At 38.0% G+C, this 16,722-nt stretch overlaps 1 protein-coding gene across 1 annotated transcript; it reads left to right on the top strand.

The window, feature by feature from the left end:
* The first annotated feature begins 11,904 nt into the window (after positions 1–11,904).
* LOC135630734 (probable polygalacturonase) lies at positions 11,905–16,310 on the top strand. The gene is made up of 6 exons (XM_065137897.1): positions 11,905–12,144; positions 13,354–13,474; positions 13,765–13,939; positions 14,040–14,110; positions 14,200–14,879; positions 16,206–16,310. The coding sequence occupies exons 1-6, from the start codon at positions 12,004–12,006 to the stop codon at positions 16,308–16,310; spliced, it is 1,293 nt and encodes a 430-aa protein (XP_064993969.1). The 5' UTR covers positions 11,905–12,003.
* Positions 16,311–16,722: the final 412 nt, after the last annotated feature.

The following is a 16,722-nucleotide window of genomic DNA, read 5'->3' as shown; positions in this document are numbered from 1 at the left end:
ATCTCATGAATAGAGTATTCCACCCTTATCTCGATAAATTTGTAATTGTATTTATTGATGATATCTTGATCTACTCCAAAAGCATAGTAGAGCATGAACACCATCTTAAGACAGTTCTAGAAGTCCTAAGGCGAGAGAAACTATATGCCAAGTTAAGTAAGTGTAACTTTTGGCTCAATGAAATTATGTTTCTCAGTCATGTAATTTCGAGCGCTGGTATATCTATTGACCCTCACAAGATTGAAGCTGTGATAAAATAGAAGCAGCCTTCTAATGTTTCAGAGATTAGAAGCTTCTTGGGTTTGGCTGGATACTATAGAAGATTCGTAGAAGACTTTTCAAAAATAGCAGCACCATTGACCAATTTTACACAAAAGAACATAAAATTCATGTGGGATGATAAATGTCAACAAAGTTTTCAAGAATTGAAGAAGAAATTAACTAGTGCTCCTATCTTGGTGATTCCTTCAAGGGGCGAAGGTTTTGTAGTGTATAGTGATGCCTCACTACAAGGGCTTGGTTGCGTTCTAATGCAAAACGAGAGGGTAGTTGCTTACGCATCGAGGCAATTAAAGCCTCATGAAAAGAACTATCCTACTCATGACTTAGAGCTAGCAGCTATCATTTTTGCACTGAAAATTTGGAGGCATTATCTATATGGACAAACTTTCGAAATCTTCATAGATCATAAGAGTCTCAAATATATTTTCACACAGAAAGATTTAAATATGAGACAAAGAAGGTGGTTGGACTTTCTAAAGGATTATGATTTTAATATCAACTACCATCCTGGGAAAGCTAATGTAGTTGCTGATACCTTAAGCAGAAATACCTACAGTCTTGTAGCCTATATGAATATTCAAAGGAATTCTATGATAACGGAGTTAGCAGACTTAAAACTTAAACTTTTATCGGAGACAAATAAAGGTTTTCTTGTGTGTTTGATGGCAGAATCATTTTTGGTGGAAAAGGTTAAAGAAGGTCAAAAGGAAGATATATATCTTCAAATGATAGTTAAGGAAATAGCTCAAGGATCTAGACCTGAATTTCTCCAAGCCGAAGATGGTTCTATTACATTCCACAATCGACTTTGTGTTCCCGAAAGCCATCTAGTAAAGATGCAATTATTAGAGGAGGCACATAGATCAAAATTTAATATCCATCCCGGGACTACTAAGATGTATCGAGATTTACGTCAAAACTATTGGTGGCGTGGTATGAAGAGAGATATAGTAGAGTTTGTTTCTAAATGTCTGATATGTCAACAGGTGAAGATAGAACATCGAGTACCTACGGGAAAGTTGCAAAGGATTTCGATTCCTGAATGGAAGTGGGAGCAAGTCACTATGGATTTTGTGACAGGATTACCCAAGACTATGAAAGGATATGACGGAATTTGGGTAATAGTAGACAGACTTACTAAATCTGCTCACTTCCTTCCTATTAACAAGAAGTATTCATTGGATAAACTAGCAAGCTTATATATTAAGGAAATCATTCGATATCATGGGGTGCCAGTTAGCATTATCTCAGATAGAGATCCAAGATTCACCTCTAAATTTTGGGGAAGTTTACAAAAATCTTTGGGCATGCAGTTAAAATTTAGTACAGCTTTTCACCCCCAAACTGATGGCCAATCTAAAAGGACAATACAAACTCTTGAAGATCTCTTAAGAGCATGTGCTTTAGACTTTGGTGGGAGTTGAGATATGCACTTGCATCTAATTAAGTTTTCTTATAATAATAGTTACCACTCTAGCATATAGATGGCTCCATTTGAAGCTCTTTATGGAAGAAAGTGCAGATCACCTGTATATTAGGATGAGGTGGGAGAACGGAAGCTTTTGGGGCCTCAGTTAATTCAAAAAGATGCTGATAATATTCGAATTATACGCCAAAGATTATTAATAGCTCAAAGTCGTCAAAAAAGTTATGCAGATCGAAGGCGAAGAGATCTAGAGTTCAAAGTTGGTGAGCACGTCTTCTTAAAGGTGTCGCCAACCAAGGGAGTTATGAGGTTTGGTCAAAGGGGAAAGTTAGCCCCAAGATTTATTGGCCCATTTGAGATCTTACAAAAGGTTGGGCCTGTAGCATACAGATTGGCATTGCCCCCGGCTTTGGCTAGCATCCATGATGTATTCCACGTGTCAATGCTTCGAAGATATATCAGGGATCCATCACATGTCATATCTTACCAACCTCTACAATTGCGAGATGATGCCACTTTTAGAGAACAACCAACCCAGATCTTGGAAAGAAAAGAACATATTCTAAGGAACAAAATTATACCTTTGGTAAAGATTTGTTGGCAACACCATTCAAACCAAGAGGCAACATGGGAAAGAGAAGAAGATATGCGAGAGCAGTATCCTCATATATTCTATTAAGGTAAGCTAAATTTGGGGACCAAATTTCCTATAGGAGGGGAGAAATGTAATCACATCAAATATTTAAGTTAGGAATTGATTTTCTTTCCTTACTTGTTATTATAATTTAAGGAAATCTTAATCTACTTCCTTGTTTGTTGATATGAATTACGGAAACAACTAGTAAGTATTCCAAATATGATGATATCATATTTGTTAGTATATTAAATGAAAATAATTTATCTTAAATAAATACAAAAATTAAAATTTATTTCCCTTAATAGAGGCTCACCTCCTCCTATTTAAAGGGAGGGATTTCTCTCCTTCGTTCCTCACCTTGTCGAGCCTGGCAGCGGGAGGAACGAGGAGTTACACCCTGTTGACAAGAGGTAGGTTTCCTTGTCTTTCTTAAATTTAAAAGTTTTAGTTTTTATTTTGATTCTTTGAATGTTGAAAGCTTGTAGTTTGAAAAATATTTATCAATTCTTTAAATGTTAAATTTTTTATTATTACATTAAAGTAATCACTTGTCTAATGTTGACCCATGATTAAGTTTTTATTGTAGATTTAAAGATGTTAAAAAATTATATGTTTTATCTGATATTTCCTGATATTACTGTTTATCTTTAATCTTATCTGGATTAAAATATTATTAGATTAAAATATGTTATCTAAAATCTTTTGTGATATTCATTAATTTGAAATTTAAAATATGCTATTCTGAATGATTTAGAATTTGACTAGAATATGTTGAAATTTTATATGTATTGAAAGCATGATTTTTATGTGAATTTAGAAGGTTATTTCATTATATTAAAGTTTATGTCTTTTAATGTATTATGATTTTCATTTAAATTAGAATGTTATTTCCTTGTTTTAAAGCTTATCTCCTTGTCTATCATTCAATGCGTTATTATGTTTTTTGTTTATATTCCTAATGAATATATGTTGTGGTATGAAATTATATATTATTTGGATTGAAATTGCTCACAGGCCAGGCCCAACCCATAGGTCAGGCCATAGCCTATTGGCTAGGCCTAATCAGTAGACCAGGCCCAGCCCGTAGGCCAGGCCCAACCCACGGATCAGGCCTTGGGCCCGTAGGCTAACCCAGCCTAACCATCATGGGCGGTCACATGCGATGCACATGACCAGTCCATGGGCCAAGGCTGGGCCAGCTTTGTATGATGCATGCCCAGTCATGTATAATGCACATGACTAGTAGATGTGCTGGCTTAATCTAGCTCAATATTATTGTTGGATTTGAGCCCAAGTATTGATTGAACTAAACTAGGCTTGATTAGTCTAGATCAATTCAGGGTGATTCCAAATTGATTGACTTATTCAAGTTAGTTTAACCTAAATTGAACCTAATCTAATCCAAATTATACTAGTCTAGGGTGGTTCCAGACCAATTAAATAAGGATTAGAGATCGGTTCAGTTAGGTCATAGTAAATTGAGTTCAATTTGATCAATTGAACTAGAGTTCAAGTCAATTGAGGGCTAATTTGTATTATTTGGTATTGATGATATTTGAAAGAAATGTTTAAATATGTTATTTCATCCCTATATGGACATGATTAGTGTGAGATTATGTTATTTCCCTGCCAAGGGCAGGTAGGGCGATTCCCTTTGGGGATTAGCGGGCCGTCAAACGTGGCGGCTGGACGGTTCCTCCATCCGCTGTTGGGAGGAACGTGTCCCCACATTGGCGGGTGTGGGACACCACTCCATCCGCTGTTGGGAGTGTGATATGAGTTTGCCTCCATCCGCTGTTGGGAGAACAAAAACTCATCCCGTAGCATAAAGCCTCTCCATCCGCTGTTGGGGGAGTGCTCCTTCGGGTATTTGATATACGCCAATAGGATGATTGATTGAATTTTGAACATGTATTCATCTTGATTTGACTTTTGGGGTTCCTACTCAGCGTTGCTGAATTTTCTTTGTTTTTTATTTTTAGAGCAGCCTCTCTCTAGTACTAAATCAGATTCCAATGGAGAGCAGACCTTCCTCTACCGCTAGGTAGAGCCACTTGGATGACTCTTGAAGTTAACATCGCTATGTTTACTTTTCTATTTATAATTTGATGAATAAATGAATTGTAATAAATGGTTATAGATGATGAATAAAGTGATGTTTATCTATTTGGCCTGTGTAGAAATAAAAATAATAATAATAAAAAATTCAGGATGTGACACTCCTGGACTTCTCGGATTTGTTCCCGCAGAACCTCCGACGACCGTCCGAACTTCCATCAAATTCTCGAACTCCCAATGTGATCATAGTCTTGACTCCGACGCAACTCCTACTGCATGTCTTACTTTCATCATAGTTAATCCTGCACATGTAAAACAAAACTTCGATCGAGACAATTAATCCTAAGTAATTAACCAATTTGTCCGACATGTCATTGGTCCCTTGACGCTTCGTCCGATTCTTCTGCGCATCGTCCTCTCCTGCGGCCTATTGCCCAATCGGCCAGTTGACTCCGCAACTCTGATATCCTTGGCACAATGCCCGCTCTTCTTGGCCCGATGCCCGAGTCCACGACCCGAAGCCTTCTGTCGATACGTCGATCGATCCACCGGCCCGATGTCCAATCTTCTGACATGTTCCTCCAGCACAACATTATTTTTCCTGCTTTAATTGTCTCATCTTGATCGGAGCATCCTGCGTCACTCAAAACGCAGATTAAAACATAAATAAATATCAAATGGTTTCATAATCAAAATACGAGATTCAATAATCTCCCCATTTTTGATGATGACAACTACTTGATGACGGAGTTATCCTTAACTCCCGGAGTTTAAACAAACTCCCCCTATCAATATGCCATATTGATAGAACCTTGAATTCAAACTGAATTCAAGTCATTGCAATGTTCATCATGAATACTTGCAACACGTCATCATGAACTTAAGCATAGACTTATGCATAACATCATACTTCTCCCCCTTTATCATCAACAAAAAGGAGAAGTCCAACTATTCTTGTATTTGGAATATAAGTTTAACTCATTGTATGAAAAACAGAATATCAAGTTTTATCATCATGCAGTTTTGAAGCTAGAAAATTTAGCAAGTGTTACATCATGCTTAGAACATTCAAGCTATCAAGTTTTAGATAGGCAAGTTTTACAACATACAAGATTACAAATTCAAAGATATGCAAGTTGGCATATTTGCTTTTCTTTGTGATAGGTAAGATAGCACTTTTGCTTCTAGAAATATGCAAGTTAGCAATCTTTGCTTCTCTTTGGAGAAGAGCAATTTCTTGCTTCCTTTGCAAAGTTTGAGCTAGCAATTTTGCTTCCATTGCAAAGTGCAGGTTAGCATGTTTTGCATCTTGAGATAGGCAAGATAGCACATTTTTGCATTTCTTAAGATTTCAATCTAGCAATTCTCGGTGATGTTCAAGATAGCAATTTCTTCTCTTTTGATAAGTGCAATTTTTGCTTTCTTCTTAAATTGTGTAAGCCAGCTATCTCCCCCTTTGTCATTGTCAAAAAGAAGGGAAGACCCTTTATGTCAATTTCTAAATCATGACAAAGGTGAGTAATCATTCTTATTTCAAAATTCCATAATTGAGATAAACCTTGAATTCAAATTAAGGCAATTTTAATAATCATTTACATCATATGCAATACATCACATACATCATAATAAAAAGAATAAGTATTGCATGCATCATTTTAGCAACAAATCATAGCATTTCATCACATGGCAAGATATCAGCAAGTAAAATTACGATGCAAGTTATTGATATCTTAACATGATTCAAACATTTCAAGTATTTAGCAATCATAGCATTTCATCTATTTCTCATTCAAATATAGTACTCATAGTATCAATTCATATTTTTCTCCCCCTTTGTCATCAACAAAAAGGAGAACGATATAAGCAAGTTTTAAACGTAAGTGCGGTAATGATTCATGCCATAACTAGGTTTATGTCATTTTTCAACAATAAGTGATAGGATATCAATTATACAAATACCTTAAGGAAAACATGACATGGAGATAGCTTTCATTACTTCTTCCTCTTTATTTGTTATTATCTTTTTTGCATGAAGGAGGAAAATCACTAGTGAGCTTACTTGAATGAAGTTAAAATTGATAGGATATTAAAGCACACTTCATTTTTACAGGGATCAAGATATGTGTGTGAATCAAATCCTTGCACGTAAAACTATTTCTCTAAAGATATAAGTAGGAATCATCAAATCCATTTCTCGAAATATATTTTTCACAAGATAAGTCTATGAGAGATGCATTTGCTAGTTGATTCCATATGTCAAAAATCAATGATATTTTTGGATTTTCAATTGTTAGGATCAAGAAAAATAATATTTAACACTTTCATGCATTTGGACATGGTTTTGCTATAGATTTTCAAACACAATCATGAAGATAAAACATGCTCATGATCATGAAAATTTTTGTATCCAAAACACATAATTTTCAACATATTATTAAGGCATGTAATAGTGTAAAGTTCTCATTGACTAGAATGATACTATATTAAGAGGAAGTTCACAGGGTGGCCATGGAATGCCTAGGTCGCACGCTGGTGAGGAAGTTCTGCTCGAACTCCCTAGTGAGCTGGTCAAAGGATGAGACCGAAGATTGGCACAGTCGGTTGAACCATGCTCGTACCGGTCCCCTCAGGGTGGTCGGAAATGGCCGGCACATCAATGCATCGGAGGTGCCATAGAGGGCCATCTGAGCTCGAAATGCGGAGATATGCTCCGCGGCATCGGAGCCGTCGTCATATGTCTCCAATGCCGACAGCCTAAAATTGAGGGGTACCGACTTATCCTATACTTCCTATGTGAAAGGGGACCTGCCTGAGCCGCCTTCGCTAGACTCGCTCGGGGATTTTTGGAATTCGTGCTAGAACTCATCCAAGCATTGGTTGACTCGGGACAGTTGGGCCCTAAGTGAGTCATCCGCCAAGTTAAACGATACGGTGTCAGGCTCGAAGTGGGGTAGTGTGACTTAGCAGGGTGCGGGTATGCTCTGCTCGGGCGGACCTCTCGGGTCCGTCGCTTGGTCTCAGGCTTCCCCCATCCTGACTTGCTACCCACTCGGCCTCTATTGGGTCGGGTTAGTTGGGGGAGCCGCTAGCCACACGATCTGACGAATGAACGGAGCGAGCGTCTGCATCATGCCCACCATGGCTTGCACTTGTTTGGTCAGGTTGAGGAATGCCTCAGGTGTCACAACCGAGGGTCCCATGGTTAGTTCAAGGGGTGACAACCCCGGGTCATTGAAAAGGTGCCAATAGCGATCTAGCGTCGAGGCCGGGATCCCCCCATCTCCGAGGGTGGGGAGGGACTGATTTTCGGGCTCGACGGAGTGGAGACCGGTCGGTGGTTCTCCTTCGAGGAGAGCTTTTACGACATGCTTCTGCGACATGGCACTCCTTCTAGCGCCAAAATGTTAGTGAACAAGTATATCATGGCTAATGAGTTAGCACGGTTTGTTCCACGGGTCAATGTCGGGAGCCTTCTGTCGAGTGAGCTGGATGACGAGGTGGTCATGCCCTCGGGAAGGGATGCTTGTTGGCGTTGGTCGGGCTCCGACTGATTGACGGCTCGTCCTTGCACATTGGATGGCGACCCTTAGGTTGAGACGCTCGCGGCTCGCGAGTGGTCATTCGCTGGTAGAAATGGCCCTCGTCGGGTGATCCCCGACTTTGGCCCCTTCGATGAGCAAGTCAGTAGTGGGTGGATTGTTTTTTATTTTTCTTCCCTCCTCTCCCCTCTGGCCGGATGCTGGCCACGGGCTTTATACTATTGTACGAGGGTTAATAGCAGGTCGGTTCGGTGTGGCCGCTGACTCTCGAGGGATGGGACGACACCTATGACCGAGCTCTCGGGATGGGACATGTGGAACAGCCTCTTGGTACGATTCTGACTTGACATGTGGCTTCAGCTGTGATGTATCTTGGGCCCAAAATACACCGTATCAAATAATACTATATTAAGAGCTAAAATGGCTAAAGAGATAGGGCATAATTATTATGGAGAACTCGCATGGCCCAATGATATTTTATATTTTTTTCAATAGTAATTCTAGGTACTATTGCATGTAATGTAGGCTTGATAATTCTAGAACCATCATTAGTAATGTAGGCTTTGAAAATATTACCCACTTCGTTCCCGTATTATAAATACTCCATACAATGCCCAATAAGTTATTAGGTGTTTTTTTTAATGGTTTCAATACCAATGAGATTATTGACAGCACTTTTTTTAAGAATATTAATAAATTTTAAAATCTATTTCATCATCCAATAGCTACAACAGTCTTTTTGATTAGCAGCTCTTTGGTTAGGTATTGGGGCAACATTATCTATTGATAAATCGCTAACTTTAAGTATTTTTTAACTTAATTCAACTGTGAAATACCTGGATATAAGTATCTAAGAATAGTGACTTCAAAGTTACTATTCTTAGATACATTAATTTGATTATGATTATTTCATGAAAATACATATTGTGCCAAAAAGATTAAAAATAAAATTTCTTCTTTCTTTACAAATTTTTCTTTCTATTTTTATTAGAAAAAGAAGATGAAATAATTGTAATGGATTTAAAATGAAAATTTATTCTTAGGTAAACCAATTGTGAAATGCTTTTGTAGAGTGTCCAAAATCTCTTTTACATCTTCTATGTGAACATATTCAATTCTCATAGGATCTTCTTGACTCTTATTTAAATGGTCCAATAATATGTGTATATTGGATCTTTTGAGACAGTTATTGGTCTTAGAATGTAATTCTGATTGGTCAATAAAAATACATGTCAATATAATTTTTTTTAGATTAGTTAATCTATCTTGGAAGGTAAAAATAGGTAGAGTAAACCTATTTTTATTTTATTTGAAATTAATGTCCTCTTCCTCTGCATGTAGGAAATGAATAAAATAAATCAATTAAATCACGATAAGTACTTCCATAGAAGTTCAACTTCCATTCATTTACATCTCTTGTTTTTTATTCCCATTCCCATAAGAATGAATACTATGATTCACATTTCGAATATGCATAGATATATCATCTTTAAGATAACTTCTATCTTGAGAGTTATTCACAATCTCCCCTAATGTATAATCTAATATATAAATCAATTAATATATAAATCAATAGGTTAGTTATATGTTGTGTTGTGTCAACTATATCTACATAAGGTGGTGAGATGATATCGAGCAGTTATGTATTTAGGGCCCTTTATGCAAATGGATGCATCTCTAACTCTATATATATTACTTCTCAATACAATTTCTTTCAAATTTAGTAAAATTTTATGTATCGATTTTTCAATACTTATTATCGTAGAATATTCATGCAATACTTTTTCAGAGTTTGCACATGGGATACATGTTCCTTCTAATTCTCAAGTAAAGCCCTTTGCATTGCAATAGCTATGGTATTGGCTTGACCTTTGGTAAGCGAGGATAGAATGAAAAGACTATTATAAAAATATTTATGTCTACTCTTGATTCAACATACCTCTACTGTAGTGTTATAGTGGATCCTGCTAATTCCTCTCAAATCATACTATACTAATACTATTATTTAATCATATCATTGAATCATTTATTTCTCATGAAATCATTTGTTATATCACGTACAAAACTTAATTATATACCACTTTTACGAATGGCTCGTAATATGACTAGCAATTGCCACTAATCATTAGATCATCACATTATAGTTCATGCCTTAATGGTAAAAACTATAATGTCATGATATAAGAAGTGGGGCAAATAATGTTAGTCAAGAAAGCCAGGTAAGAAAGAAAAATAAATTTAAACTAAAACATAAAAATGAACCTTGTCATAACTTCTCAACGAAAGTGATATTGCCACAAAGAAAGAAGAAAAAATGCCTATCATGGAGCAAGAACTTGAGAGATCCAATCTAATCACAAGCTAAGTAAAAGGATCAACATACAAGGCAGTCTCGCCATTAAAATATATCCTACATAAAACATTATAGAAGTCCAACAAAAAATGAAAGTGTTAAAAGGGTGCAATCTGATGTAAGACCTGCGAGTTATGGAAAGACGCTATATTATACAAGGCTTCTGTATCAGATGATGTGAGCACCAATGAATTTTTTTTTTTCACATTTAGATAAGAATTTAAATTGATAATATACATGAATAATTTATGCATCATAAATTAGAAAATAAAATATCTAAGGTATTTAATCTCATGAACTTAGGTTCTGATATCAATTGTAAACATAAAATATGTAATATACTATATGTAATATGAAAAAAAAATTTAATTCAGAATTAAAATTAAATAATAATATATCGGATCTACAATGCATATCTTTCGATGTCATTTGGAAAGAACTTTATGAAATCTATAGGAACACCATCTTCGAATCTAAAACCGACTATATATCAATCTAAAAAGAGAACTAGATTCTCTTTTTTCACTTTTTATATATTTTTTTTCATACGACGACTTAGATTCGGATGTTCAATAAAACAAAATAAGTATTATAAAGGTATAATCTTGCAATTTACCCTAGTTGGATGTGATACTAGTTACAAGGCTACTATATCAGATAATGTAAGAACCAATTAAAAAAGAAATTCCCATGATATGGTTCAACGTATTGTTAGAATAACAATAATTTCAAAAAAAAAAAAATGCCAAAGGGTTAAGCCAAAACATTATAATGATAACAAATAGGGCTGAAAATATTATAATGATAACAAATAGGTCTGGTGTCATGAGTAAGAACGTAGCAACCATTGTACAAGCCTATAAGGGCCAACTTGAAACAAATTAATCTTAATATGATGATAATCAATTCATTTAAGTTTCTTAGGGCAGAGAGACAGATTAATTCATGATAGCTTTTGTCAAGTACAAATGGTTAAGACTTTACGATTTTATTATTGTGGTAACAAAAGACTTATGTGTTGCTCAATAATATGTCAACTAAAATATATCATTGGAGTAGGACAAATCACATTTTAAAGGAGAGACCAGACCAGACTGTCTCAACAAACATGTTATTTTCAACCAAGGATAATATAACTATCTAAAGTTATGCATACTCTAGTTTGCAGTATAAATAATCTATAATTAGCTCGAATCAACATACTGAAATTAACTAATTACATAACATAATTTATAATTAGCCTTCCTCTCTCTCTCTCTCTCTCTCTCTCTCTCTCTCTCTCTCTCTCTCTCTCTCCATCTCTCTCTATATATAGAACAAGAGCCGAGCCATGGAAGCATTCTGTTTCCGACACATCTCTCTGACAATGGAGCACTCGCAGCCAATATTCCGTGTAACACCTCTTCTCCTTTTCTTTTCTTTTTCCCAGTAATCCTATCTCAAAGCTTTAATCCTTCAAACCCCAACTTTTCTTGGTTACGTGCAGGTGTTGATGATTTTAGTGCTGTTGACGGTGGTAATAGCGGCGTATATAGGGATCGCTGAGGGCCATCGCCACCACCGGCGGGCAGGTGGTGTGACGGAGCTAGAAGCCTTCCACTACGCGGCGGCGGGGGCAGGAGGATGCCGGGCCCACGTGGCCAGCCTGACGGACTTCGGCGGGGTGGGCGACGGGGTGACCTCCAACACGGCGGCCTTTGCGGCGGCCATGGCCAACCTCAGTAAGGTGGCGTACGACGGCGGCGCGATGCTGGTAGTGCCAGCCGGTCGGTGGCTCACCGGGCCCTTCAACCTCACCGACCACTTCACCCTCTTCCTCGACCACGACGCCGTCATCCTCGCCACTCAGGTCCGCCTCCCTCCTCTGCCCCGTTCCCCCACCTTCTCCTCCATCTATTTCGATGTAGAGTGCATGTTCATAATCGTTCACGGCATGTTTGCCATTACCATCGCCTCTATCATCCGCGTTGCTTTCATCCTCGGTGGTGATTATGGCTAGTAGCCCTTCCCATAGAGTCCGTTCATCTGACAGCCCTCGCCAGATGAACGATGAGGATGAAGAATAGATTCGTCACTGGTGAGCCCCACCAGAACGTTACATAGCGAGTGTATACTATTCTAACGTTTCCTTCATCTCATCTCCAAGGAGAATTCACAAGTCTAATCCGATGTGCATAGTCACCGCTTTGGACTGATGAGGGAAAAGAAGTGAACTAAGCCACTACAAATCTAAATTTGTCTTGATAATATTAATTTCTGAAATATTTACAATTTGTATGGTAGATTTTTGACTATTTAGTATCTCTACTTTGATCTCTCAAAATAAGAAAACAGTAATATTTGTTTTGTTTTATTATTATTATTATTATTATTATTATTATTATTATTATTATTATTATTATTATTTCTCTTGTATGTCATATCTGAACATCAATAATCTTGGATTAGAATCCACATAAAAAATTTCCTTTCAAATTTCAAGATCTTGAAGATTACGCTCCAAAATTAATAAGTTTTAATTGAGAATGACATTCTTTCCGTGTAAGAACTTTAAGGTAGGAAAGGATGCGAGGAAACCAGCATAAGAATGGAATGCAGTGTGGACCTTATCCTTACATGAATTTTAGGCTCCACCATCAGTCTAAAAGTTAGGCGGATGACTTTCTAACACAAAACTGCTATTTAGACTCTCAAAACACAAACTCTCTCTTTGATATTTTGTAGGAAAGAGTACTGTCATCCAATCTCTCAGTGTTTTCTTTTTGACTAAACCATGTAGATCTGTGTAGCTAATTGGGTTTCCTGAAGACAGCAAAACTCTATTAATGCTACAAACTTAGGGAGAACAAGTTAGATTTCAACTGCAGCTTATATAACATAAATTTCTATTCTGCAATCCCATTTTATGGCTTCTCACACTGCAACTTGGACAGCATTGCTTATGAATTGCATGGATACTCTTTTTTTTTTTGTTTCTTGGTAGCTAATAGAAGCTTTAATACTATGTTCTTTTGTTCAATCTGCATCAACTAAGACAATTGGTGATATGCTTATGCAGGATATCAACGAGTGGCCGATCATTGACCCTTTGCCCTCCTACGGTAGAGGAAGAGATGCGGCTGGGGGTAGATATAGTAATCTCATCATGGGATATAACCTAACCGATGTGGTCATAACAGGTAGTATATACGTTGCATATTTCCAGTACTTCTATCACATTACTTCTAAATTCATAAAGCCTGCGTCGTGTTGTCATTCCATGATCCCCTAAAATTTAGATTAAAAAAATTATTTTTAGTCAAAAACTATAACATTTAATTCAGTTTATGATGTTTTGGCGTGCTTTGATTGACAAGAAGACACATATATATCATCATCTAACTTGTTTGCATCATAGATGGGGAACAGAATATAATTTGATTGCAACATACCACGTCCTGATGCTAACAAGTTTTATTGTTATTTTTAGGGAATAATGGAACTATCGATGGACAAGGTGAAACCTGGTGGAAAATGTTCCGTAACAAAGAACTCAATTACACTCGTGGATACCTCATTGAATTGATGTACTGCAAACAAGTGCTGATTTCCAACATTACATTGGTTAACTCTCCATCGTGGAATGTCCATCCAGTGTACAGCAGGTTTATATTAATAATCTACTTTCAGAACACTTGAAGGCTTCTTTTGCTTTCCATTCTATTGTTACAATCTGATGTTAACGTGAATGAATGCACTGTGCAGCCACGTAATCGTCTCAGGCATCACAATTCTTGCACCGGTCAACTCTCCCAACACTGATGGGATCGATCCAGGTGGATATCGTACCTACATTTACTTGGGTTGTAGATTCTATGTTGCTGTTTCGATTGATTCTTTTTGGTGGTTTCTCTCTTCTTCGCAGACTCATCCTCCAATGTCCGCATTGAGGACTGCTACATAGTCTCAGGCGATGACTGCATCGCCATTAAAAGCGGTTGGGATGAGTACGGGATTGCATTCAACATGTCAAGCAAACACATAGTGATCAGACGGCTCACCTGCATCTCCCCCACGAGCGCTGTCATCGCCCTGGGAAGCGAGATGTCGGGAGGAATCCAAGATGTCCGGGCCGAAGACATCACGGCCATCCACTCCGAATCCGGCGTCAGGATCAAGACGACCATCGGAAGGGGAGCTTACGTGAAGGACATATTCGTGAGAAGAATGAATCTGCACACAATGAAGTGGGTCTTCTGGATGACGGGCACCTACGGGCAGCACCCGGACGACAAATTTGATCCGAAAGCCATTCCGGTGGTGCAGAATATCAGTTACAGCAACGTGGTGGCCGAGAACGTGACCATGGCCGCGAAGCTGGAGGGGATTCCCGGCGCGCCCTTCACCGGAATATGCATCTACAATGTGACGGCGGAGGTGGTGAAGTCGAAGAAGCCGATTTGGAACTGCACCGACGTGGAGGGCGTATCGAGTCACGTGACGCCCACTCCTTGTGCGCAGATTCCGGAATATCCAGATCGTATAACGCATTGCCCCTTCCCTGAAGATGATCTACCTGTGAATGGTGTTGGGCTAGAGGAGTGTGCTTATCAGAGAGCCAAACCATGAGTTGAGATGCTTTCTACAACTCATGGTTTAATGGCATAACCTATGATGTCCTGAAGCTTGGCAGATTAAAATGTTTGCCTTGAACAAAGGCAGATGTAATTGATCATATATCATGCTTGGGAGGAACGATATCCAATAATATTTCATTGCTATAAATATGGATTATTGAAAAAATAAGACGTTATTTATTTGAATACTTTTCTTCAACTTGGAAGTGTTATATTCTTTATTTGATACCAATAGTTGAAATGAATTTTTCAAAGAGAGGATGACTTATGATTGTCACTAAAACGATTGATTTTATCCCTAACATTTGAATTCATAACCAAATCTATCTTCACTTTCAAATATCACGTAAGCACCCTATGTTGTAGAGGACAGATCAATTTATTTGAGGAGAACTTTTTCTATGATCATATCTGAATCATGTTATGCATGAACAGGCTTCGTTAGATCCTATAGAATAAAATAAGTGAGGTGGGATGATTCAATATTCTATTTATTCAACTTCCTTATTTACAGTATGGAAACATATTCATTTCCTCTTTATCGATCCAAATCTATAACACTATCAGAGTGAAATAAGAGATCTAAGGAAGAACATAGGTGGACTTTATTAGTAACAAGGAAATATTTTGTACATAAAAAAATTAAGATATTAGGGGGATAAACACTAATAAAAAAATATGAGGCAATCTAAAAAACACTTGATTATGATCAAATTTATAAGCCGACTTGGATATCGAGCATTTACCTATAAGAACTAAATTAGTTGCAATAAATAGTTGCAACCCTAAAAAATTATTCATTTCATTCTTGCTCGAGCCGAATGATGAAAAATTATCATATTTGGTTCCTTCAGGGGGTGGATCCATAAGAGTTCACCTATCCCAATAACAAAAACACTTGACTAGAACGATACTATATTAAGAGGATGTTCGCAGGGTGGCCATGGAAGGCCTAGGTCGCACGTTGGTGAGGAAGTTCTACTCGAACTCTCTGGTGAGCTGGTCAAAAGACAAGACTGAAGATTGGCACAGTCGGCTGAACCACGCTCGTACCGGTCCCCTCAGGGTGGTCGAAAATGCCCGGCACATCAATGCATCGGATGTGCCATAGAGGGCCATATGAGCCCGAAATGTGGAGACATGCTTCGCGGGATCGAAACCGCTGTCATATGTCTCCTATACTGACAGCCTGAAGTTGAGGGGTACCGACTTGTCCTGTACTTCCTGTGTGAAATGGGACCTGCCTGAGCCGCTTTCGCTAGACTCGCTCGGTGATTTTTGGAACTCGCGCTAGAACTCGTCTAGGCGTTGGTTGACCCGGGACAACGGGGCCCTGAGCGAGTTGTCCACCAAGTCAAACGATACAGTGTCAGGCTCGAAGTGGGGTAGTGTGACTTAGAAGGGTGCGGGTATGCTCTGCTCGGGTGAACCTCTCGGGTCCGTCGCTTGCTCTCGGGCTTCCCCCATCCCGACTTACTACCCACTCGTCCTCTATCGGGTCGAGTCAATTGGGGGAGCCGCTAGCCACACGATATGAGGAATGAGCGGAGCGAGCGTCTCTATCATGCCCACCATGGCTTGCACTTGTTTGGTCAGGTTGACGAATGCCTCGGGTGTCACAGCCGAGGGTCCCATGGTTAGTCCAATAAGATGTGTATATTGGATCTTTTGAGACAATTATTGGTCTTAGAATGTAATTCTGATCGGTTAATAAAAATACATGTCAATATATATATATTTTTTAGATTAGTTAATCTATCTTGCAAGGTAAAAATGGGTAGAGTAAACCTATTTTTATTTTATTTGAAATT

Source organism: Musa acuminata, chromosome BXJ3-2 (genome assembly GCF_036884655.1).
Source record: "Musa acuminata AAA Group cultivar baxijiao chromosome BXJ3-2, Cavendish_Baxijiao_AAA, whole genome shotgun sequence".
In the NCBI taxonomy this organism is placed as follows: domain Eukaryota; kingdom Viridiplantae; phylum Streptophyta; class Magnoliopsida; order Zingiberales; family Musaceae; genus Musa; species Musa acuminata.
The sequence above is the reverse complement of the archived record's forward strand: the minus strand, read 5'-3'. Positions and strand labels throughout refer to the sequence as shown.

What these genes read in the sequence shown, in the direction of transcription:
- LOC135630734 (XM_065137897.1), top strand. Translation starts at nt 12,004, where the DNA reads ATGGCCAACCTCAGTAAGGTGGCGTACGACGGCGGCGCGATGCTGGTA. An exon ending in GTCCATCCAGTGTACAGCAG is followed by an intron (nt 13,940 to 14,039) that starts GTTTATATTAAT and finishes TGCACTGTGCAG; the next exon opens with CCACGTAATCGTCTCAGGCA. An exon ending in CACTGATGGGATCGATCCAG is followed by an intron (nt 14,111 to 14,199) that starts GTGGATATCGTA and finishes TCTTCTTCGCAG; the next exon opens with ACTCATCCTCCAATGTCCGC.